Raw genomic sequence first — 24,964 nt, 5'->3', positions numbered from 1 at the left:
ACCACAAGCCCCTCACTGGGGCAGACCTGTGGGAGCCAAGGGAGACCCACGCCCAGTACCCCCACCTACCCCAGCTCCTGTAGCCCTGCCCTGCAGTGACACCATGGCAGAGGATGGCACTTACTCTGGAAGTCTTCCTGCTGGATCTTCCGGTACTTTGGAGGTCTCCCTCTAAAGAGACAGGAACACTGATGTCCTGGGCTGGGACTGGCCCAGGGCCCTCCTCCCCAGTGCCCAGAGCACACCTGAGACCCAAAGGGCCCTGACCCAAAGGGCTGACAGCCAAAGCGACAGAGGTGCCCGGCAGAGCTGGCAGGAGCGAGGCCAAGGAGCCTCTGGGGGCTGGTGGCCCCTGCAGGGCAGGCAGTGGTGGCACAGGGGCCCTCCCTGCACGCTGGCTGTGCCCCTACCTCCCGTGGTGCCGAGATTTCTTTCTCTGAGGGAAACCCATGGGGCTCCTCTTGCGCGTCGAGGCCTCGGTGTCAGACAAGTCGGCCTTCAGCCTGCCCTGGTTCTTCTCTGCCAGCGGGCACCCTGAGAGGCAGTAATGGGCTGTGAACCTCCCCGTCACATGGCCTGAGCCATCGCAGCCCGGCGTGGGGCACTTCCTGGAGAACAGAGGGGACACAAGCGTTGGGCCCAGCTTGGAGCAGCGCTGGGGACGAGCCAGCGGGGCCACCCCTCTGCCCCTGAGCACGGGCAGCCACTGCCCTGGCCATGGAAGGCAGAGAAAGATGTGCTGAGCCAATTCCCGTGGCCAGGCTGCTGGGGGCAGGAGCAGGGCACAGCCAGTCCCTCCAGCTACAAACCTTGGCCCTCTGCCATCCCTGCAACCCTGCGCAAGGACCCTGTGTGCTGATTGAGCAGCTCACTGGGGCTCCCAGAGTCTCCATCTTCCCTGGCCCCCACAGGCATCCAGACCAGCCTCAGAGCAAGCAGTAAGTGTGTGCCAGGAGTGTGGCCAGCAGAGAAACCCCCAGGAAGCACACCTGCCCTCCCCATCCTCACAGATACTCCACCACACTGGCTCTTCCTGACACCAGCCTAGTGCTGGGGTTGGCACTAGACCCAGCCTGGCTTCCCTTGGAAAGGGTCCCTCAAGTGACTGCCTGAGTTGGAACCATGCACTGCTCCTTCTTGGGACTTGCCTGCTCAAAGCCTGACAGGGAAAGGCATCCAGGAGGGGTGGAGGGAGCAGCATTCTCATAGCTGGTGTCAGTGAACAGCATCTGCACTGTCCTCTGCACAGCCCAGAGGTGCCTGTGGTAGATGGGCACACAGGACACGTTCAGGGGCTCTGGGGCTGCAGGACAGGCACAGGAGGGGCTCACAGGGGTTACTCCAGCTGGGGTCCAGGGGAGCAGGGGGCAGAGCCAGGTGTGGGTGAGTGCATGGAAAGGCTGGGTGCTGGTGGGGGGGCAGGTGAGGAGGAGCAGAGGAAGAGCTGGCCAAGCCTGGCAGGGAAGAAGCTGTGCCCCTGCAGGCTTTGCCAGGGAGCTCACCTGTGGTGAAAGCTGTACTTGGAGCTCTTGGAGTGAGGGATGCTCTTGCAGCCCAGGCTTGGGCAGCCCCCGTGGGCAGAGGAGGCTGGTTCCTTTGGCCCTGCAGGCAGAGGAGAGGAACAGGAGAAAGGCTGTTAAGGCTGCAAGCAGAGGCAGGCAGAGCTAGGGCTCTGGGCTCCCTGCCTGCAGCAAACAGGGAGGGCTTTTCCTACTGACAAATCCATGGAGTGGCCTCTCCTCCCTGCCCATTCTCAGCCAGAACCTGCCCTCCCGTTTCTGTGCATGGGCAGGTGGCAGTGACACAGTGTCTGGCGTGCTTGTGCCCTGTGGGGAGGAGCTGACACAGGAGCAGCACTTACTGAGAGGAGGCTGCAATGGGTGTCCTGTTTTTGAGCACCAGCCCATGGGATGGATGTCCGGATGATCCGCATCAATCCAGAAATCATACACGTGGCTCCAGCCATCAAAATGGACCTGGGGAAGCAACTAGAGAGGTCACCCTTCAAAGGCCAGCACACATCTTTGAGGAGCTCTGGAGCCCTCCTAGTTGAGTGCAAGCAGCAGGGTAGAGCTGGAGTGCAGCACAAGGCTCACAAGGCACTCCTGGAGCCAGGCACTGGGACCTGCCCCCATTTGCACACTCCCAGTGAGGGGAAGGGCAGGAGTGAGCCAGCACAGTGCCTGGACACAGGCTCACTGTGCTCCAGCACCCACCTTTATCCTGTGATCTTCCACGTCCTCCACACTGGCCACTCGGATGAAGGAAGGAGTCCTCCTGTCCACTGCCTCCAGCTTCATGTTGACCAGGAAACCGTGGGGCGGGCGCTGGAAGAGCCCAGTCAGGGGGAGCAGGGAGCTTCAGGCTCCTGCCCCCTCGGCAGCTTTCCCAGCACTGTGTCCTCCTCAAGCCCAGCTCCCAGACCTGGCCTGGCCAGGGAAGAGCCATCCCAGCTCACAGTGGCAACAGGAGAAACCAGAAACAGCCCCCTCTGCATTTGAGCTGTCTTTAACAACATGTGCCCTAGGGAAGAAGGTCTCTAAGAGACACATTTTGGGGATCTGTATTGCAACCACGCTTGGCTGGACACGGCTGCTGGTGGTGCAGTTTGAGACAAAAACTAATCAAGCAAACCTAAATTATTTTCCATCACTCAGCTCCTGTTTAGCTGAGAGCACAGTCATACTCCTCATTCTTCCCAATTTTGAACTCTTTGCCCAGGATAGGCCTGACTTCTGAACCCTGGCCTAGGCCTGTGGCAGGAGAATACACAACATCACGGGACTTGTCACAAAAGCAAAGATCTGACAATGAAGAAAACCCAAATTCCTGCCCAGGTGGGGTGGAGCAGATGATGTGACACTCACCACTTTAAAGGCCCAAGCTGGGACAGCAGATGCTCCAGTTTCTTTCAAGTACTTTTCCCAGGTGAAGTTGTCAGGATCAGGATAGTCTGGGAGGGGGAAGATGCAGGAGGTGAGACAGGCCTGCAGGAAGTCAGAAAGTACCCCAGAATGCCCCACTGCCTTTGAGGGCCACCCAAGTCTGCTGGGCACACAGGAACCTGAGAGACACCAAGAAGTGCTGCTATTTTCTCATGGCCCATGAAACCCAAAGTGCAAGGAAGCAGAAACAGCTGGGTGTGCACAGACAGCTGGGGTCCCCTCATATCTCTGAGTGGAGACTTGGCCTAACACAAGCACCATGCTGCACCTGAACATGTGTACAGGAGCCTTGGCAGGAAGTTTGTGTCCCCAGGACCCCCATGTCACGGTGGGAAGCCTGTTCCCAAGGGGATGCACTCCCAGGCTGCACCTGACTGATCATTGACTCACCTTGAGGAGGTGTGAGGGGTTTGCCATGCTCATGACACCATCCAACTGGGTGGATGTATGGACTGCTGGGATCACACCTAGAAAACATACCCAAGCTCTTACACAGGGCCCTCTGTGGGTGTCTCTCCAGCACTGGCCCCCCAAGGCCTTACCAGTAGTCGTAAGTATCATCCCAGTTGTCAAAGTGCACCAGGAAGCGATTGTCCACCACGTCAGTCACTGTGGCCACACAGATCAGGGAGGGGTTCATGCGGTCCACGGCCTCGAGCTTCATGCCCACCTTGAAGCCTGGAGAAGCCTCGTGCTGGCAGGAGAGAGGGGCAGGGCTTTCTCAGAGCTGCAGCCCCAGCTCCTTCCTCACCACTGCCCACGCCTGCTGCAAGGAGGCACCTGCCCAAACCCTCCCAAAACCAGACCCTGTCTGGCCTCCACACAGGCCTGGGGCCACTCAGGCTCCCGGATGGGCAATGTGCTGCCCTGCAAGGAAAGAGGAAGTGGGTGAGTAACTCAGCTGGGCCACACAAAGAAAGAGGAAAAGTGATCTTCAGACCCTCAGGATGTTCTATAACCAGAAAATTCCAAGAAAACTGACACTAGTTCTGCTTTGTCCCAAAACAATTGTTTGTGGTCACAGTCAGCAGTGACCAATGCCTCAGGCACGGCAGGAGGAGATGGGATGGGGCACTTCTCCCTTCCTTGCCTTTATTTCTTAGATCCAGATTCTGTACAAAACACTGCATCACTGTCCTGGTTTAGGGCAAATTTGAGAGAAAACCTCCAAAAAGGGGCCCCTCCAGAAAGTAAACCCACACGTCACCCTAGGACAATCACACACACTGGTGGGGTTGCTGCAGCAATGAACAGCAGGGTTCAGACACAATAAATAACTTGGAGAGGCTGATTTGCCAGTAGGGTGAGTTTCCTCTGCAGCTGACAAAGGAATAATCAGCATTTTCATTCTCCTATATTCCCACTTTCCTTACCCAAGCTTCCATGTGAAAAAAAATGGGCAGACACAGAACCAACAAAGGGACAAAGAGACAAAGGAACTATACTTATGAAACATTAGGTGATATATTTTAGCTAAATAATTGTTGAGAATAGTAGTTACTTCTCATCAATACTTCACATTTAATTGTCCATGAGATCAACCTGGAGGAAATAGAATCAGATCAGCACCAATTCTGGGCATATCAAATGAGTGCCCAAGCTACAGATCCTGAGCAACAAAGTGTGCCACATACTCCTGGCTCTTGAGCACTGTGGGCTTGAGGGGTGTGGGATGGACCAAGCAAAGCCCAGTGCTGGTGGAAGCATTTTGCTCAGCTGGAGGGGAAGAATCACACCTGAACCTGTAGGCTCTGGCAGGAAGGAGATGCTGCTACTCACAGTGTTTCGGACCATGAAGAGGTGCTTAGGAGCTGCCTGAGCTTTTGTTAACTTCAGGTAGTTTGTCCAGCTGAATTCCTCTTCCTTATAACCTACAACCCCTCAGGAAGAGAAATGAGAGTAGTGAGCTCACAGCCAGGAGGATGTGAGGGTGAACCTGGCCATCCCTGAGCCACTGTCACCCTGCCAGCATATCCTGCTGTGGGCAGACAGGATCTGCAGCAGCCCTGGGATGCCCAAAGCCCATGGCTAAGGGCTGATGGGTGCTTTTGAAGGGGTGTTAGGAAACAAGAGCAGTGGAGTGGAAATCCAGAGCACAGCTCCTCCTCCAGTCCTGCCTGCCCTGGGGCACAGCTGGTCCAGAGCAACAGGGCTTTGCCACAAAATGGGAGCAAGCAGAGATGGGTGCCTGAAATGTTGTCCTGTGGAACTCCACCAATACAGCAGCATCCCTCCGTGGGATGGCCCCATGGAGCCACCCTGTCCCCACCTCAAGCTCTACATTTGGCCCACTCTTCATCCCCCTCCTTCAGCAGGACCCACCACCTGAGCTGAATGAACTCTTACCTTTGGGGGGCTGGAGTTTGTGCCCTGTCTCCTCAAACCAGCCAGCAGGGTGGATGTCAGGGGAGTCAGCATTCAGCCAGAAGTCGTGGCACTCGGAGTAGCCATCGAAGTGGAGACGCATGCGGTAGCCACACACCTGCCAGCAGGAAGGGGGAGGGAGGAGAAGGAAAGGGCCATGGAGACCTGCTGCTGTCCCTGGCTGAGCATCACACCCCCTCCAACACACCAGCTCAGCACGGGTCACTTTGGGAAGCCAAAAGTCAATCACAGACTGGTGCCCAAACTGGGAGGCACAAACCAGACTAAAAGGGTGACCAGCATGGAACAAGGTCAGTGCAAAGGCACCACAAGCCAGCCCAGAGGAGGGATGTTCAGGCTGGTGCTTTAAATGCCATGGTGGAGAACCTTGCTGGACGCAGCAAGCACAAAAACTCCCTTTTCTGCAGCCTGGCAAACTGCTGATGCAGGGATTTTGGCTAAATGCCACACTGGCTGCCCAGGGAGCTCTGCAAGGCAAGGCTGGTCCAGCTGCCAGGTGGCTGAGTGGAAAGTGGATCTGCATGGACACAAGAAGAGCAGTGGGATTCCTCCACACCCTCCATCTCAAGTGCTCAGACCTGTCTTAGGGACATCAACTGCTGCCATCATAATCCCTCCTCCTGTGCTGTGTCAGGGTGACAGAGACCAACACAGCTCCACAGTGCTGTGTCCTGTCCCTCCAAGCTGGCAGGGAACTCCCTGCTTTTTTGCCTGAGCTGCTGGAGCAGCAGCTCATCTCCTGCAGTGACAGGCCCTGTCTCCTCCACGGGCCAGCTGGCAGCACCTCCCCTGCCCCAGAGCCTGTGGCTGAGCCAGGAGGAACCAAGGAACAGGGGCACTGGAGGCTCCTTACCTCAGCCACTGTCAGGATGAAGTACATGGATGGGTGCTGTGGGTCGATCCCCTCCAGCTTCATCCCCACTTTAAAGCCATTCTTGTGCTGGGAAGCTACTTGGTACTGGAAACAAAAATTAAACTACAATGTAAAACCAATACAGGGAGTTGGGTCTAGAACCCACCAGGGGAGCATCTACCAGGCAATGGGAGCTGCTGGGACCAAGAGACTGTGGGCCACAGATTATGTTGTTATCCAAATTTTATTTTTTCCCATAGCAAAAAAAAACAGTGTTACACCTCCTTATGGATTTACATCTCTTGCTTTTGGCAGGGCAAGGTGTCCCTGGGGTAAAAGCTGCAGGAGGGGGAGCAGGACACAGGCCTGACTTGTTTGCAGCACAGCCTCAGGAGAGCCCACCTTGCTCCAGGAAGGGCTGGAAAGGCTCCACCACCCTGCCAGAGTCACAGCAGTGTCCTAGGCAAAGGTGGGGTGTTTGGGATGGGGCCAGCACCTGCTGGGGAGTGGGACTCTGGGCAAATCAAAACTGGAGGCTGCCCTGGCACTTCCAGCTGACAACGGGAGCTTGGCTATTGCTCAGAGTCCCGCAAAACAGGGAAGCAAGGAAGAGAGGAGAAGGAGGAGGGGTGGGAAAAAAAAGGGAAAGAAAAGAGAAGATGAAAGAGGGAAAAAGACAGGAAAATCCCAACTCACATCCTGGAAGAGATCTAAAGGGGCAGCGACAGCTTTCTGCTCCTCCAAGTAGGACGCCCAAGACCAGCCTTCTTTCTTCTCCTCACTGGCACCTGAGCGCAGCACAAACGCACACAAACGCTGCTGAGGGGCTGCTCCAGCCCTGCCCCACTCTCACACAGGGTCCTGCATCCCTGCACAGCTGAGCACCATCCTGCCAGAGCCCCTTCTCCAGCGAACCTGGCTGGCCTCACCACGAGGGGCAGAGCCAGGAGCCCCCCGTGACCCAAATGTCCTGAACCGTGTCCTAGTAAGGCACCTGGGCTACTGGAAGGTGTCCCTGCCCATGACAGGGGGTGGGACCAGATGGGCTTTAAGGTCCCTTCCAATGAGCCTGGGACTCCAGGCAGCATGAGGACGAGCCATCAGAACCTGACCAGACCCTCTTCCAGCCAGAACATCTGCTATGTCCACACAGGATGGATTTGTGGCAGCCAGCAGGATCCATATACAGGTCTGGGAATCGTTCCCAGCTGCAAGGGGCTCCTAGACAGTCAAAGCAGCAGCAGGTTCACATCCTAGCTCTGCCATCCTCTGCTCTGAGACAGCCACCTGAGCCTCGTGGCACAGCAAGGCCACCCTGATGCCCTAGAGGTGAGCTTGCCCATGTGACAAAGAAGACAGCATTGTCTCTTCATAGGCAGGGAGGTGACCCTTCATGCCTTTGAGAAGGCCACAAAGGCTTTGCCCAAGACCTGTGAAACACAACCCAAGTCTCTTGCTCTCCAGCTTCTTTGTCTCCCTAATTTGCAGCAGTTGAAGGGACTCCAGGGGTGCTGTGTCTATTCCAGTGCTGAGGAATTCCCAGATACAGATAAGCCATGGCAGACAGCCTCAGGTAGGGCAGGCTAGAAATGCAGGGGAAAAACAGACCAACTCCTTCCTCCCTTGGGCTTAGGGGAAGAGGAAATGGAAAAAAAAAATAGAAACTTAAGGAAGAAATTAAAGGTGGACTTAAGTAAGCAAGGTGACTGACCTTGCTTTGCTGACATGTTCAGAGTGAAAAACACTTTTACTATTCCTTAGGACACAGAAAAAATGCCAGGCATGGCTGGGGAATCTGTGAGTACAAGTTCTGCACTTCTGGGGAATGACAAATACGCCAAGAGTAAGAGCATACACTGACTGCTGCACTGAGGCATCCAGGTGTGTATTTTGTTTGCTGAAGTACTTCTAAAATAAGAGAAAATAAAATGCTGAAGTAACAAAGCTCATCACTGCTTACTTGTATGCAGCAGGGAAGGTTATATACTCAGGGATCAGTGAGAAGCAGGTATGATATCTGAGATTCCTTTGTAATGGTGGTTAACTCACTGTAACATCAGGGGTTAATGATACCTGGCCCCTGCCACTGTCCCTGCACTTGGTTATGGCAAGGACTATGAAGTTGGAACGGTTTAATTTTAATATTACTTTGAGTATGACTTTCAGTATTCAAAGACAAATAAATGTCTATTTTCCATAAATGTTTATTTTCATGTTTCCCAAAGTTTTCCTTCACACTGCAGGGAAAAAAAACAGCCAAGCAAACACTGCATCCCTCAGCTTGTCTCCTTTCCTTCCATGCTGACAGCTCTGCTTTTGAGATCTCTGATACAGAATAAATCCCACAGGATGAGACAACCCCAAATAACATGGCCTCAGTGGCACTGCACCTACATGAGCAAACTTGTGAGCTCCTGATGCCAGGAGGGAAGTTCCCTGTGAGCCAATCCCAAAGGAGGGCAAAGCCACTCGTGGTGCAGTCCTGTTTGTGCTCAGGACAGTGTCCCTGGGAGCAAACACAGTGCCCAGGAGCCAGTAACAAACTGAGCTCCCGAGGGGAGGGACAGGAAGCTCTGTCCAGCAGGGGCCAGTGCCGTGTCTGTAGGGGTGCCCCCTTCCCATGGAGAGAGAGAGAGAGGAAAGGAGAGAAACGGAAAGAGACAGAGAGAGCAGGATCAAGCAAGCAGAGGAGCTCACAAGCCTTCAGGACCACGTGCCAGCGCATTGCAGTGGGTGTTTGACCCTGCAGGAGCACCAAAGGGGTCCAACCCTGCAGGGGGACCCCCAGCCCCAGCAGCAGTGCTCACCCCACAGCCACCCCGCCCTCCGTACCGTGCTGGCTCCCGTTCCACGCCTCAGCCTCCACATTGCTCATGGCAGAGTCTTCCACCGAGCTTTTCCTCTCTTCCTGCTTTTCCTCCTGACATGAGAACAGACAGAACAGAACCCAGAGGTTTTTGGCTGTGTGCTGTATCCTCACACTGGTGCCCAGGGCCATAGTGCACCCCCATGAGGTCCACAGTGTGACCAATGCCTGGCCCAGAGATGGACTGCCAGAGAATCTGGTGATGGGAGCTTGCAGGGCTCACTGGCAGCAATCACACCTGGACTGGACCTGCTACAGTCAGGGCTGGCAAGCAGAGCTTCCTTACCTTGTCAAAGTCTCTCCCCTCCTCAGGACACCCAGCACACAGACAGACACTCTCCTACTGCAACCCTTACTGTGGTGGCCTGGAGTCAAGAGAGCAGCTGAGAGGGGTCAGTGCCTACAGCCCAGCCTGGAGAGTCTGGCACTGCCCAGGCCTCAGTGCTCCACATGCCAAACAACCAGCCCTCATCTCCACACATTCAAGTCTTTTTGGCATTTTGGCCAACCTGTTTCCCTTTTGACCTGCAGCTGCCAGAGCCCTGAGCAGCATGATGAGATCTGTGCACACAGGGCTGGCCTCCAGCCCCCTGAACACTGGCTGCACCCACCCCCTCCCTGTCTTTGTCCTACCATTTGCTCAGACTCATATTCTTCCTCTGAGGGGCTCTGATAGTCCTTCCTCTTTCGTTTCTTCACAGGCTTGAGGATTTCAGTGGCATTGGTGCTGCTGGCAGAGTTTTCCACAATGACAGACCTGCACAGAGGGAGGGAGGGCCAAGCACTGCAGGCAGTGCAGCACGGTGACACTGCCTGGGGTGTCAGCAAGGGAGGGGCTGCTGGACAATCACTGTCCCCCCATTTCTTACTCATACATGCCCCCACCCCTGCTGTGGGGGGATGTACGCACACAAGTTGCCAAGAGTTAGAGCCAGGGACAGGCCAGAGTCACCCTCACACACTTGGCTGTTAGAAACCTGAACCCAGGGATGAATCAAAAGGGATCTAGTTTAGTAGCAAGGATCTAGTTTAGTAGCAGGGCTCTAAGCTGCACCAGAGATCCTGGAAAACAAGTCCTGAGAGTCACACGCTGGTCAGGAGTAGGGCTGGAAATGCCCCTGTGACTTGTGACCTTCCACTGCTGCTCAGCCTGGAAGCCACTGCAGCAACCTCCAGCTCCAGCAGATATATGTTTACAAGGCCACACATTGGGCAGGAGAAAATCTGGCTCCCTCGGGAAGTTTTCCTCCCCCAGCCTGCCTCCAGGATTAAGTGGAACACGCAGGACCCCCAGCACCTGCCAGAGGCGCTCCCATCCCTCGCTGGAGCATGTGGGGCAGGGCAGAGGGATGGACAGGGCACAGCGCCCCCTTCCTTTACCTCTCTTTGAACTGCTGGTGGCAGTGCTCGCTGCAGAAGCCCCTGCCCTCGCGGGCGCCGTCCCACACGTGTCTGCGGCCGCAGGTATCGCAGTGGCACAGCCCTTCTGCCGCGGGCTGCTCGGGCACGTCTGCAACAGCAGGAGCAGCAGTGAGCCACCCCGAGGGACAGCAGACAGACAGACATCTGCCTCGCCCACGGAGACACCAGGCAGCATCTGCTGGATGCTGGTACCCACCCCACAAGTGCCACCACGGTGCCCTTACCCTGAGCCACAGTAGGATTGTCTCTGCTGGGCGGTGCCACCTCGGAGTCCCCATCTTTGTCTGTGTGAGCCTCCTTCACAGCTTCCACAGGAGGCAGCTTATCAGCACTCACCACCTTCAGCGTGCCGTACTCATTTATCCGGAACTGGCAACGAACAAAAAGCAAGGAAAGAGTTCAGCAGGACAGACATGCAACTGGTGGTTGTTCTGCAAATGAGGGACAGGGATGGTCATCAGTGTGTCTGACTAGAGGACAACTCTTCTGAGCACAGACGTGAGCACAGCACCCCAGGCCCTGTGAAGGTGCCCTGCCTGCAGCCTGTGCTGGGCACTCAGCTGGAGCTGGCAGGTGGGGGACTGGAGGATGAGGTGTCCTGAGGCTGAGCCACAGCTGAGAAATGGGTGCATTTTCCGCAAGCTGTCATGCACTGAGGGTACCCCTGAGGCACCTGCTGCCAGATGAGCACAAGGCTGCTGCTCCCAGGGTGAGGGCAGGAGCTGGGGCAGAGCCAAGCCCACAGTATAGATTGGAAGAGAAGATGTCCTGCACAGCACGTAGCACCCCTGTGCCTCCTTGTGCAGGACAGAGCTGCTGCAGCCCCCAGGCACCTCTGTGAGCTCTGTGCTAAGCTGCCAGGATGGCAGGGCCACAGGGATGGGGCAGGAGAAGAGCTGGGGCAGCTGAGGGATCCTCCAGCTGGGGTGCAGGGGGGCCAGGGCACATCCTGGTGCTCCCTGCCTGGCACAGGCTGAAGGATTTATGAGCACAAGCAGCTGTGGGGAGAGGCAGAGGGCTCAAACCCAGCGGCCCAGGGCTACACTTACCCGCAGGTTACTCCCAGGCAAAGTTGCCACCCCATCTTTCCACTCCAGCACACGGACTGTGCTGCAGGTCTGCACCCCGCTGATCTGGGGAATGACAGCAGCAGTGATGGGCTCATTCCCTGCTCCCCTGTCTGGCCTCTCGGCCCCTGTGCTCCTCTGGGGCTCCCGGGGGAATCGCTGGATTTCTAAGGTGCTCGTGGGAAGGTTGATGGCAGTGGCGTTTGCTTGAGAAGGGAAGAAAGGAGACAAACAACCAGAGGCATACACAGAACACTTCACTGATGCAAACAAGGCTCAAAAGCAGCCCAGGATCCCAGAGGACATGGCCTCCCAGGTGAGGGCTCTGCTGTGGGCCAAAGCACAAAGGAAGCAGAGAGACGCAAAAAAATCTGTAGCCAGTGATGGCTCATGCTGGGGGGGAGGCACCCAACACAATCCCCATTCAAGGGTTTCCACTTCAGCCTGATCTCAGACTGTTTCTGTGCCTGATGTGACAGCAGTTTGCTCCTGCACTGCAGCTTCCAGTTTAGTTACATTTCAAAGGAACACACTGTGCAACCCAGGGCCTCTCTGCAATGAGAACTGAGGCACCAGGAAAAATTGGGAGATCTGCTTCTAGAGAACAGCCCTGATCTCACCCAACACACAACCATGCTTTGCTCAAACACCTCCTCAAAGACATTGGTCAGCTGCTCAAAATTGTCCAAATTTTCAAGAAGGGTAAGAAGGATGACCCTGATAATTACAGGCCTGTCAGTCTCACTACAGTGCTTGGTAAAATTAGGGAGAAGGTTATTCTGGGAGTTACTGAAAAACACTGGAGAGACAAGGCAGTCCTTGGTCACAGCCAATACAGGTTCACAAGGGGAAGACCTGGTTAACCAGCTGAATTTCCCTTTATGGAAAGGTCACCCCACTAAGCTGACCAAGAAAGGCAATAGATGTGAGTTTTAGGATTTTAGCAAAACCTTGATGCTGCCTCTCACAGTGGCCTTCTGGACAAAGTGTCCAGTACAGAGCTCATCCAGTCCACTGTCCATTGGGTGAACAACTGGATGATGGCTCTCCTGCAGCTGGGCTCAAAGCCTTACAGGAACTGGGTGCACATCAGGCTGGTGGCCATCACCAGTGGGGCTCCTCAGGGTTTAGGGCCAGTGCTCCGAAATTTTTTATGGATTTTTTATAAATAATCTGGATGCAGAATCTCCATAAAGTAATTTTATAGATGACACTAAATTAGGAGGAGCTGTGGACACCCTTGAGGGTAGAGAGGCCTTACACAGAGATCTGGATAGACCAGACAGCTGGGCAATCCAACCACCATGTGCATGAAACCAGAGTAACACCTTTATTCTGTACCTAGGATGGGATAATCCTGAAAAATTGTATGGTTGGGGAGCAAGACTGGGGAGCTATTGTGGGGAAGGGGCTCAGGGGCTTTGGGCTGAGGGCAAGTGGAACAGGAGCCAGCAGTGCCCTGGCAGCTCCAAGGGGACATCAGGGGGTGGTGACTGTCCTGCTCTGATCTGCTCTGGGGCAGCCTCACCTCCAGTCCTGGGGACAGTTTGGGCCCCTCAACACACCAAGGACAGCTGAGAGCTGGAGCTGTGTCTAGAGGAGGGGACCAGGATGGTGAAAGGTCCAAGGGCAGGACTTGGGAGGAGCAGCTGAGGCCACCTGGCCCGTTCAGCCGGGAGGAGAGAAGCTGACGGGTGACCCCATTGCTGTCTGCACCTTCCTCCCGGGGGCAGTGCTGATCTCCCCCTCCTGGGACCAGCAATGGACCCGAGGAGATGGAACAAAGCTGCCTCAGGGCAGCTTCAGGTGGGACATTAGGGAAAGGTTCCTCACCCAGAGGCTGCCCAGTGCCTGGAAGAGGCTCCCCAGGGAAGCACCAAGTTCAGGGAGTGTGTGGACAACACTCAGTCCCTATGGTTTCATTGTAGGTGCTCCTGCCAGGAGCAGGGTTTTGGACTCAATGATCCTTAAGGATTCCCTCCAGCTTGAGCTATTCTGGGATTCCCTGCTAATGCAGCAGCCCAGGAGCCCACAGCCCTGCAGAGCAGGCACCAGCACACTGTACTGCCCTGGCTCAGGACCCCTCCCATCAGGGCCTCAGTTTAAAGCTCAGGAAGATTTGATTGACCACAAACAGTCCAAGTGATGTGGGATAGCCACAGAGAACATCCAAGATGGCAACAGCAGCTTGTCTTTGCCTCCCAAGGTTTGGGAGGAGCACAGCTCCACATACCTGGTATGATGAAGGCAGTGGTGGGCAGGTGGGTGCTCTGCACCGTGCTCTCGGTGGTGACCACGTGGACACTGACCTCCCCAGCAGCACTGCCCTTGGAGCTCCTCACCACCTCCATCTCCCCCCTGCTGTCCATCACCTTGCCTGGGCACACAGCGAGGCCCTGCAGGGCAGCAGGGAAGAAATCAAGTTGGGTACCAGTATAAACACAACAAAGGAGCGAGAAAGTGACTGCACAGGATGGTCTCTCCCAGCAGAAACCCCTGGAAGATGCATTCAAGGTCCACTGAACCCACATGAAGGTCACAGCATGCCCCATGCAAGCCCCTGTTGTGAGGTCCCAGCTCAGAGCCTGCAAACGCTGAGGGTTTTTTCTCACCTGGCACCACCATAAGATGGCACGAGCACAGGTCCACCACAAGCTGCTCCTGGCTCCCACAGGGGCCCACAATGACAGACTGTGACTGAGGGCTGCCAAATCCCACCCTGGAGCAGGCAGAGCTCCCTGCAGATCCCCTTCCCGTTCTCCCGTCCGAGTGTCACCCTTGATCTTGCAACTGGCTGCAAGAGAATTTCACAAGTGACAGCAGTTACTGGGGGTGTGACTTACTGGGGGGAACTTGATGTCCCTGTACCCCACCTGAGTTTCTCATGGGACTGGTGATGTATTCTATTTGCCATCTGGATGGCAGTTGTCTTCTGTTAACTGGGCAGTTGTAGTTTTCCTTATAGTTTTCCTTGTAGTTTTCCTTCTCTTCCACACCCACTCCTCCCTCTGGGAGGGGGGGAGGAACATCTGCTGATAACAGCTACTGAAAGTCACTGCACGGCTGAGAAGAACTACAGCACCCCAGTGGGAGATGCTCCGCCCAGAGGGAGGAGCCAAGCATTGCTACACAGATACAATCTGGAGATTCTGGAACACCAGCACAGCTTCTCCACTGGATTTCCCAGAGGAACAGCAGCTGCCTCTTCTTCCACTGGATCTTCAGAGGCAGAATACATCCTTCTCTACAGGACCCCCTTGCTCCAACAGAACCACACCTGACACTGCAGGAGGGCTGCAGCCACATTTCCAATTGGACTGCCACCAACACCCTGACCCACAGGGTGTTCTGACCCTGTCAGTATTGTTTTAGTTTAGTGCATTGTTTATTTTATGCTTTTATTTTCTTCCCTATTAAAGAACTGTTATTTTCTGCTCCCATATGTTTTGCCCGAGAGCCCCTTAATTTAAAAATGACAACAATTCGGAGCTGGTGGTGGGGGGATTCACATTCTCCATTTCAGGGGAGGCTTTTGCCTTCCTTAGCAGGCACCTGCCTTTCCAAACCAAGACACTGTCTAGCCATGAATCTCAAGGAGGAAACAAAGTGTCAGGGCCTCGAGGGCACCACTGGCCCTGGCTGGCTGTGAGCAGCCCCCAGCCATGGGCCCAGGGGCTCCACGTGTCAGCAGCCCCCTCTCCAAAGCACGGGCTGCCAGGATGGAGGCAGGGCCACAGAGAGGACCACAGCCATGTCCTGGCCCCTCCTGATGCAATTTGCATTTGAAAGGAAAGACATCCATGTGGAAAACAGGATACTCATTTCAGTGAAGCAGGGTTAGCTAAGAATTGGGCTACAAAGGACAAAGTCTGGAATTTTAAAACTTGAGGCATTCACATAAAGGTGTTACAATCAGAGGGCACAGAGTGGGAAAGTGTGATCACATTGAGGGGGGGATCTACTTCTCCCAGTTTTGTCAGGTTTGTGACCAGAAACACCCGATGCTCAACTGGCAAACAGCACAGACCTTTCAGGCTCTCCAGGTGCAGAAAAGCACTGTTAAGTGTCAAAACAGCTGAAGGAACTGAAAAACTAATCTGGACCACAGACTCCAAGTGAAAGTCAAAATGGATTTAGCACCCAGCCTGTTTCAGTGCTTCCTAATACCCAGTAGGAATCTATCTGCTTTTTTTGGCACTTAAATCCAGTCAATCCTTGATTCATCATTGGGTCAAATATTTCAAGGACAACTCTTCATTTTGTGGGAACTTTTGCCTTTTTTTTAAATTCAAACAGAACTTGGGACTGGAAATGCCTAGAAAGGAAGAGAACTAGATCCAGTGTTCAGGTTCATGATGCTCCACCTGAGTTTCTCACAGTCTCTGATGTGAACACAAAAGCAAATACTTGCACAGGAAATGTGAAGCAGTAGTCAACATTATGGTTTCATTTTGGGTGCCAGGAGCAGAGAGTTGGACTTGATGGTCCTTAGGTGTCCTTTCCAGCTTGAGATATTCTGTGGTTGTGATTCACTCTCCAAATCCTTACAGGACTAGGCTGATGCTGTGGACACTGTGAGCTCAGGGTGAACAGAATGAATTTGGATTAGAGATTGTGGTGCTGCTCTTTAAACTGGAAAAGCTAAACAACTGAGATTTAGACCTTAACCTCCAGACAAGCCCTCCTCCAGCAGCCTCCTGGGAAAGGCCTCTCTGCAGCCAAGGGCATGTCCCAGCACTGGGGCAGCCCAGCTCAGAGGGTTGGGTGCCCTCCAAGAGGCAGAGGAGCCCATCCAGCCCACGGCCCTGCCCTGCTGTTGGACTCAGTGATCTTACAGGTCCTCTACAACCTGAACAATGCCACCATTCTCCCACCAACTGTGCCTCCTGCTCCCTCAGCAGAAGTGTGAGTGCATTCCCCAGCACCCCTGGCTGGAGCAACTTCTGTGGTGCTGGTGGAAACCTCTCCCTAACTCCTTGTCCCAACTCCTGCCCTCTGAGCACACGTGGAGCACAAATTCTATTCCAAGCCCAAAACTGTTCCAAGGCCACACATAAGCAGCAAGAACAATGTTGGTGTGAACTTGTAAGCACACTCTTGCCACAGCTGAAACTCAGCAGCTCCCAGGGCTCTCCCACCTCTTGCCAGGGGCTTCCATGGTGTCAGACAGGAATTTCCCACCAACACTGCTCCCATCAGCCATAGCACACACTGGTAAAGTTTTAACTCAGCATTCCTGGGGTAACCCTCACATGTGTGGGCATGGCACAATACCTGGGCTGCAGAGCTCCATCCCCACCTGGAGGACTGAGAATCAGGATTGGAGATGTTGTTTGCAGCTCACAGTTTTTTAAATTCTGGTATAAAACCCCTTGGAAGGACACTATACTAATAAGTACTATCCCAAATATAAACACAAATATTTTACTGTAAAAAGTGTTTCCCAATGAGTGAAACCACCATATAAAGATACAAGTATTAGTAATAATTCAACTACCAAAAATCTCTCTAAAAACAAAACATTTAAAAATGTCAATCAAATTCTATCTACAAAGTCATCAGCTGATTCCCCAATGATTCAAAGTTTTAGAAATTGTTAGTAATAAACTCATAACTGTTGTTTCTGCTTTCTATAAGTAATACCAATAAATCATAGCTATTGTTAATATTACATAAATGTTTAAAAAATATTAACCCCTTCAAACACTTACTACTAATATATTACTTATATAATGTAAATTCACTAATTTTTGTCATAAAAACAACCTGCTGTGAAGTATCCCAGGTCAGGAGTGCTACACAAGGAAAAGCTGTGACTTGCCCAAGCACCACTGCCACAGCAGGAGAAAGGCACTTTGATAACCCTGCTCCTTCTGGGAGCAGAGAAGAGGTCATGGAGGGGGTGCCCAGAGCTCAGACAGCTCTGGTGGGCTCAGCCCCTGGAGCCAGAGCCCAGGCAGGAACCACTGCCCCAGAGATCCCTTCAGGGGATCCTGCAAGCCCTGGAGCGACCCAGATCATCACAGGGTAATTCAGGAACCCGGAGGGTTTGTAATTCAACCTTCTGCTCCCAGCAGGGTGGGATCACACCAGGCTGCTCAGGGCTTTACCCAGCCTGGTCTTTACCCAGCCTGGTCTTTATCCAGCCTGGTCTTTATCCAGTCTACCAGAATGCAAATCTGCAAATTAGCACAACAATTAGCAAGCCAAACTCACACTTTTCCTTGGGTGTTAGGAAAGGGTTTTAACCCCAGAGGGTGGTCAGGCATTGAACAGGCTCCCCAGGAGAGCTCCAGGAGCATTTGGACAAAGCTCTCAGGCATGGGGTGGGATTGCTGGGGTGTCTGTGCAGGGCCAGGAGTTGGACCAGGATCCTTGTGCTCAGGATATTCTATGATTTTTTCTGCTGATTGCCCTAGCTATTCAACAAAAGCTTTATTTATCTTTTTTTTAGCTGTTGTCTTAAAAAGCTTTTGGCCTACACATGTCCCAGTGGCATCTGATAAAGCTCTGCCCACCCAGACAAACCAGAATCAGGCTGCTCAGCAGCCTTGAAATTCCCCACTCCCCAAACCAGCTTTTAAAAGAGCAACAGTGGAGCTGCAGCTGTTTTGGCCCAAACAGTGAGGCCCTGAGCTCTCCATTTTTCCTGGTATTGGGTGTAACTCCACATCTTACAGAGGGTGCAGGTGAGCCCCACTCCTCAGCCAGCTGCCCATCCAATCCTCAAGGACTCCTCACATCCACTCCTCACTTCTGCCTTCTGCTGAGGGACAGCCAAGGATCCCTGGCTGGAAAAGCCAGGGAGGAGGAAAGCCACCCCAAGAAACCCCCACACACAGACACATGGTCCCTCCAGAGAACACCACAATGTGCTGTTGGAGGGTGGAATTTTTCAAGACACTTCTCATCTGGGAGTGCTTTGCTCCTTCCTGCTTTGCTCCTGGAATTCCGTGCTCCATGTAAGGGTAGGGCTGTGCACATGGAGCCTGTCTGCAGCCAGACCCCACCAGCCTATTCCTACCAGTTCTGACAGCAGGATCAGTGCTTCTGAACAGTTTGTCTCTGTCAGACACAAACTCTCAGGTTCAGGAGACAAAGCACCAGCAGAGAAAAGGGGTCCCTGCATGGCCCAGCAGGGAAGGGCATCAGCACAAGGCCCCTGAGTCTGAGCACCCTGAGCACCTGAGAGCTGGGGACATCAGCCTGTGCACACAGTCACACAAACCAGGGACACAGGTCACAAAACACACACTTAAAGGCTACCAGGATCACTGGCCCTGTTGCTCACAGAGCTTTAGCTCATCCAGCAGGGATCGCTGGGTGTTGGCACAGCCACGTTGCAGAGCAGCGACCCTGGGGCTGGCAGAGCATCTCCAGGGCTGCTGTACACACGAGCCTCCAGCCCTGGCACAGCCTCACACTCACCCTCACACTCACCCTCTCATACCACGGCAGAACCAGGGAGCAATCCATTCCTTGGGAAGAGGAGGGACATGCTGTGTGCAACAGGGCACAGAGGACATGGAGAGAGCAGCTCCCGGCACGGAGCTGCTGCACAGCCCTGACAGTGCTTAGAAAGCATGATCTGCTCCAGAGAGGTGCTCCTGTTCATCACAAAATTGGCTTGAAGTACTCTGGTTCAAACAATATTGACAGGTATTCACTTAGTGGCTTTTCAGAATTTTAAATATTCCTAAATCCTGCACTGGTACATGCTGGGGGCTGCCCAGCTGGGAGGAAAGGTCCTGCTGGACACCAGGATGCCCATGGGCCAGCAATGTGCTCCTGCAGCAATGCAGAACAGCGTCCTGGGCTGCACTGGGAGCTGTGTCACAGCTGGCAGAGGGAGGGGATCCTTTCCCTCTGCTCCACACCAGTGAGGCCAGCCCTGGAGTGCTGGGCCCAGAGCTGGGCTGCCCAGGACGGGACACAGGGACAGACTGGACAGAGTCCAGCACAGGGCCATGAAGCTGATGGAGGGACTGGAGTGTCTCTGCCATGAGCAGAGGCTGAGAGAGCTGGCCCTGCCCAGCCTGGAGCAGAGCAGGCTCAGGGCATCTCATCCCTGTGGATGAAAAGCCAGGGGGAGGCTGCAGAGGGGACAGGGCCAGGGACAGCCCCGGGGGCCTCGGGCACAAAGTGACCCACAGGAGGGGCCCTGCGAGCTCAGGAGACACTTCTGCACTGGGAGGGTGGCCGAGCACTGCCGCAGGTGCCCGGGGAGCTGGGGGAGTCTCCAACCCTGCAGAGACTCAAAAGCCCCCTGGACACATCCTGGGCAGCCGGCTCTGGGTGGCCCTGATGGAGCAGGGGCTGGGCCAGGTGACCTCCAGAGGTGCCTCCAGCCTCCCCCTGCCTGAGATTCTGTAAATTACTTTTTTCAGGAATTTCCTCAGCCATAACAGAGAACTTCCCCATCCTTGCCATGAGCTGAGATATGGATTTTTAATTATCTCCAGTGGCAAAATTGAGCCTTTAAGAAAGACCAGCAGCTGGGATCATGCTAAAACTGCAAGTGGCACACCAAAGCACTACAGAGACCTGTGGGGCTGAGAGCTGCTCCCTTGGACCTTCCCCTGACTTCTGGCATTGCCCAGGGCAGGTGTTTAGGAGACTAATGGCACTGCAGAAAATATTTGCTTTGTATACACACAGGAGCACTCAGGAACACACTTGGCACAGGCAGGTGGCCCAGTGGAGAAAGACAATCACACACTTCTTCCCTTCCAAATATGACTGCTGCTCCAAAGCCAGGAGCAAATGCCTGCTCTGGAACAAACCATGGGCCAGAAAGTTCTGCTCCTGGGTTCTTGAGCAGCATGGGGAGGTTTGGAGCAGGCCACAGTATTTATCAACATCTCAAAACCAGATGAAATGTCCCTCTGTGCAGTAAGAGGCTGTTCATGTTACACATTTCAAAAGAGCAAATAGATTCTGTGGAAATGGAGATCAGAGGGAGAAGGGCAATAAAGTAGCAAGCCGCCTTCAGCTTTAGGTTCAGACACCGAGGACAAAGCAGAGACACTCAGGCTGGCTGTCACCTGCTGTCGCCAGGAGTTTCGCTGTCACCAGGACCAGCTTTCAGCCTTGTGGATATGCTCAGACCCACAGGTGGGGAGGATGAGAAGTCACCAGCAATCCCACGTGCCAGCCCAAAGGGGTCGAGGTGACACTGTCCAAGGCCAGCAGGCAGCCTGAAGTCCGGGCACTTCTGAGAGGCAAAATGGGAACTGTCACACCCACCTCCCACTGCCCCTGAGTGCACCAGCCCCGCTCACCACGCACACCTGCACACTTTGGATGTTTTTCCACACACAGATGGAAACATCTAAACAGGATGGATACCTGACCTCAAAATATTTCTAACAGTCCAGTGTTTTATTTTCTTTTATAACTAGTAAAGAAATCCACGTAAAAACTAATAAAATCAATCCAGGACCTGTCCTGGACCTGTGCACAGCCTGGGCTGTTTGTGCGCTGCTAGGCTGGACCAAAGCTGTGCACGCCGCAGGGCCCTGTCCAGGGCTGCAGCGCTGTCACTGCAGGCTCCGGGACAGCGCTGCTCACCCGCTGTTTCACAAACACCCGAAGAAGCGCGGCCGGGCGTCCCCCGTGCGAGGCGCTCCCAGCCCGGCCCGGCCCGGCGAGGCTCCCCCGGGGCAGCGCGGTCCCCGCGGGCAGGGCAGGGCAGGGCAGGGCAGGGCAGGGCTGGGCTGGGCAGGGCTGGGCTGGGCAGGGCTGGGCAGCGCCTCGCACCTCGCAGCGCCGGCGGGACGCGAGCCCGGCCCGGGCCCTCAGCGCGGCGGTGTCCGGGGGACGGCGGGGGCCCGGCCGGAGCCAGGGAGCCGCTCCCGCCCTCCCGGCCCCGCCGCTCCCCTCCGGGGCAGCCCCGGCCCCCCGGCCCCTCGGCGCGGCTCCAGCTCGGGGGATGTCGGCGCTTTCCCCCCCAGCGCCGGGCCCGGCCCCGCTGGCCCGGCCGGGGCCTCGCCCGTGCGGGCACCGGGCTGCGGCGGGGCCGGGCGGGGACGCGGCGCTGCCCGGCCGCGCTCCTTACCTGCACCCGGGCGGGCGCTGCTGCGAGCCCCGGCGGCGCTGCCCGGCCCGGCCCGGCCCGGCCCGGCCCGGGGTGCGGGGGGCGCGGAGCGGGAGGGGCGCGGGGCCGGTCCGAGTGTGCGCGGGGAGCGCGGGGAGGGGGCGGCTCAGCCGCGGCGTCGCCGTGGAAACGCGCGGGGCCGCATCCGCAGGGCCGCGCTCAGCCCCGCCGCAGCTTTCGGGGGGATGCGGGAAAGGGGGGCGTCGTCATGGCAACAGCGGAGCCCCCCCCCCCCCCCCCCCCCCCCCCCCCATCCCCTTCCCGCCCGGCCGGGCAGCCCCGGGCCGCGGTTGGACGGGACGGGGGCGCAGAGGCACGGGTGATGCTCCGCTGAGGCACCGGTGCTGTGGGTGGGACGGAGCCCTCTGCTCCGGGACAGGCTGGGAGCTGCGGGTGCTCACCCGGAGAGGAGAGGGCTCCAGGGAGAGCTCAGAGCCCGTGCCAAGGCCTAAGGGGCTCCAGGAGAGCTGCAGAGGGACTGGGGACATGGGATGGAGGGACAGGACACAGAGAGTGGCTTCCCACTACCGCAGGCAGGGTTAGATGGGATTTTGGGAAGGAATGAGGGTGGGCAGGCCCTGGCACAGAGTGCCCAGAGCAGCTGGGGCTGCCCCTGGATCCCTGGCAATGCCCAAGGCCAGGCTGGACATTGGGGCTGGAGCACCTGGGACAGTGGAAGGTGTCCCTGCCATGGCAGGGGGTGGAATGAGATGAGCTTTAAGGTCCCTCCCAATCCAAGCCGTTCTAAGACTGTGTGATTAACCAAGCACCCCTCTGAGAGGAATCACACAAGACCAGTGGGGACATGTCCTCCACAGCAACTCCCCAGGCTTTGTCTGGCTCTGGTGCCAGGGCAGAATCCCCTCCCCAGCACTCCAACCACAGCCCCAGAGAGGGACCAGGGGGATGTTAAGGTGACATCCCCAAGATCCCTGGGAAGTGAAAGGATCACTCTGACTGGTCCTGAGGTGGAAGCGCAGGATGGACACACTGCAGTAGCACTTCCAAACAAACAGCTCTGCTCAAACCCAGGGCTGCTCACCTGCCACCCTTCAGTATTCTGTGGCCACACAAGAAGTGTCTTCAGACACTTACACAAGGTCTATCCCACTTACCTGCAGAAAGCAGGAGTGGAAGGAACCAAGGCTGGAAGCACAAGGACCAAATGTACTAAAAGCTTCTGAGAAGAGCCATTGCTGTGTTTTGGATGGGCTGGGGAGGGGTGTCTGCCTGCTCACCCTGACAGCCAGCTCTGGCTGCTCCAAACCCAGGGCACTGAGTGTTCCTGCTCACTTTGGAGACTGTAGGAACAGCCTCACAGCTTTAGTTCCTTGCCACCTTGAGTTTTGTACTCCAAAATTTTTACCACATTAAAAATATTAAGTCAGACTGATGAAGCAACAGATCCTGCAAATCAGGAGGGAAGTAACAATATATTTCCTCTGCTGCTACTGCCTTCTTTCCCATTTTCAAATAAAACTCCAGTGGCACAGTGTAGAAAAAGATTTTCCCATATCAACCCTTTTATGCTGCAGAGGGAAGGTCAAACAGATTTGAATCAGGAGCAGAGTGAAACTCAGTTGAAAAGCAGCCCATCAGTTCCCTGTTCCTGGCTAAGCTTGCTGCAAAAAAACAATCAGGAATTGAGAATGATGAATTCCTAGGGAACAGCTACATTAGGTAAAAAAAAGGAAACAACTTTGGCTTCCCAGTGAACCCTCTGGCTGATGAAACATCAGGCCATTTCCCTCTCTGTGCCTCAACATCCATTTCTGTGACCTGTGTTGGAAGGGATCTGAACTGACGCCTCAGGGAGCTCTCCTGGGGAAGGGGCTCAGGGGCTTTGGGCTGAGGGCAAGTGGAACAGGAGCCCTGGCAGCCCCAAGGGCCAGCCCTGCCCTAGGGGACATCAGGGGGGTGACTGTCCTGCTCTGCTCTGGGGCAGCCTCACCTCCAGTCCTGGGGACAGTTTGGGCCCCTCAACACACCAAGGACAGCTGAGAGCTGGAGGAGGGGAGGTGAAAGGTCCAAGGGCAGGACTTGGGAGGAGCAGCTGAGGCCACCTGGCCCGTTCAGCCGGGAGGAGAGAAGCTGACGGGTGACCCCATTGCTGTCTGCACCTTCCTCCCGGGGGCAGTGCTGATCTCCCCCTCCTGGGACCAGCAATGGACCCGAGGAGATGGAACAAAGCTGCCTCAGGGCAGCTTCAGGTGGGACATTAGGGAAAGGTTCCTCACCCAGAGGCTGCTCAGTGCCTGGAAGAGGCTCCCCAGAGAAGCACCAAGTTCAGGGAGTGTGTGGACAACACTCAGTCCCTATGGTTTCATTGTAGGTGCTCCTGCCAGGAGCAGGTTTTGGACTCAATGATCCTTATGGATTCCCTCCAGCTTGAGCTATTCTGGGATTCTGTGAACTTTTGTTTACTTAAACCTATCTCTTTGTAATGCTTTTATGACTTAATTTATTCTGATCTGGATTTTTCAACTCTGCTGGTCCATTACTCCCACGAGACCCAATGTGTGCAGGGCTGTGCTGATCTGGGACTTGTTTTGCTGGGATTCATCCCCACAACATCCTGCTATTTACAGGATGGCAGCACACATGGGGCAGTGCCTGTCACTCCTGTCCTCACCCACAGTCATGTCCCAAAGCCTAAAACATGAAGCACCAGGAAGCCGCTGCCATCCACAGCTTTTATTCCCACTGGGAAGGTCGCTGCAATGCTGTCTATCAGTTTCATGCTTTCTAGGGGGATGTTGTGTGTGAAGAATCATAGAACAATTCTGGTCTGGGCTGCCACATGTACACAGCTGACACCTGAATGATGGCAAGTGGTGGATTACACTTTCAGTGTCACAGAGCAACTGGTTTTAATTGTCAGCAAATAGACCCAGACAAGGTAATAGAAGAGGCTCTTTCAGAAATACTTTTCTTGTGTCTCCTGTTACTGTCAGCACGTGCTCCATGCTGGAACCAGAGCTGAGCAGAACAGGAGCTGCTGTGGCACCCCCCAGGTGAATTGTACAGCATCCCTGTCACCACTGTGATCACAAGAGACTCTGCTGTTTTCCTCTCGTGCTGATGCTGAGCAGAACAAGGAGCACAAGAGCTGTGAAAGCATTTTGCACCTTAGCCCATACTGCCCCAGCAGCTTCCTGGGTGCAGTTGTGCACTGTGGTCACACCAGGCCCATGAGCTGTGACCCACGGGACACCTGCTGGCTTAACAGCACTAACAACTTATTCCCATCTGCAGGATGATCCTGTTCCAGGAGCTGCACACACCAGTAACAAATCTACAACCCCCCCACTCCATCCACATGCCAGCACA

General features: G+C 55.1%; 1 protein-coding gene across 3 annotated transcripts in view; it reads right to left on the bottom strand.

Annotated features, from left to right (window-relative positions):
- Positions 1 to 21,675, bottom strand: part of L3MBTL1 (L3MBTL histone methyl-lysine binding protein 1) — a 28,365-nt gene extending 6,690 nt beyond the window's left edge. Inside the window, exons 1-20 of one of the 3 annotated variants that reach the window (XM_036395957.2) lie at positions 21,596 to 21,675; positions 14,151 to 14,332; positions 13,772 to 13,934; positions 11,521 to 11,744; positions 10,696 to 10,840; positions 10,430 to 10,559; positions 9,683 to 9,806; positions 9,016 to 9,103; positions 6,880 to 6,971; positions 6,184 to 6,288; positions 5,292 to 5,427; positions 4,725 to 4,825; positions 3,488 to 3,639; positions 3,336 to 3,412; positions 2,868 to 2,953; positions 2,217 to 2,327; positions 1,862 to 1,976; positions 1,503 to 1,602; positions 411 to 608; positions 125 to 171 (exon numbers count right to left, since the gene is read on the bottom strand). In XM_036395957.2, the coding sequence (XP_036251850.1) occupies positions 125 to 171; positions 411 to 608; positions 1,503 to 1,602; positions 1,862 to 1,976; positions 2,217 to 2,327; positions 2,868 to 2,953; positions 3,336 to 3,412; positions 3,488 to 3,639; positions 4,725 to 4,825; positions 5,292 to 5,427; positions 6,184 to 6,288; positions 6,880 to 6,971; positions 9,016 to 9,103; positions 9,683 to 9,806; positions 10,430 to 10,559; positions 10,696 to 10,840; positions 11,521 to 11,744; positions 13,772 to 13,907 (2,167 nt within the window). In that variant the 5' untranslated portion in view covers positions 13,908 to 13,934; positions 14,151 to 14,332; positions 21,596 to 21,675. Of the gene's footprint in view, positions 1 to 124; positions 172 to 410; positions 609 to 1,502; positions 1,603 to 1,861; positions 1,977 to 2,216; positions 2,328 to 2,867; positions 2,954 to 3,335; positions 3,413 to 3,487; positions 3,640 to 4,724; positions 4,826 to 5,291; positions 5,428 to 6,183; positions 6,289 to 6,879; positions 6,972 to 9,015; positions 9,104 to 9,682; positions 9,807 to 10,429; positions 10,560 to 10,695; positions 10,841 to 11,520; positions 11,745 to 13,771; positions 13,935 to 14,150; positions 14,333 to 21,595 lie in introns of those variants that run through there. The other 2 variants (XM_054516640.1, XM_036395956.1) reach the window with 2 other exon arrangements.
- Positions 21,676 to 24,964: the final 3,289 nt, after the last annotated feature.

This window comes from Molothrus ater, chromosome 17 (assembly GCF_012460135.2).
Source record: "Molothrus ater isolate BHLD 08-10-18 breed brown headed cowbird chromosome 17, BPBGC_Mater_1.1, whole genome shotgun sequence".
NCBI classification, from domain to species: Eukaryota; Metazoa; Chordata; class Aves; order Passeriformes; family Icteridae; genus Molothrus; species Molothrus ater.
The sequence above is the reverse complement of the archived record's forward strand: the minus strand, read 5'-3'. Positions and strand labels throughout refer to the sequence as shown.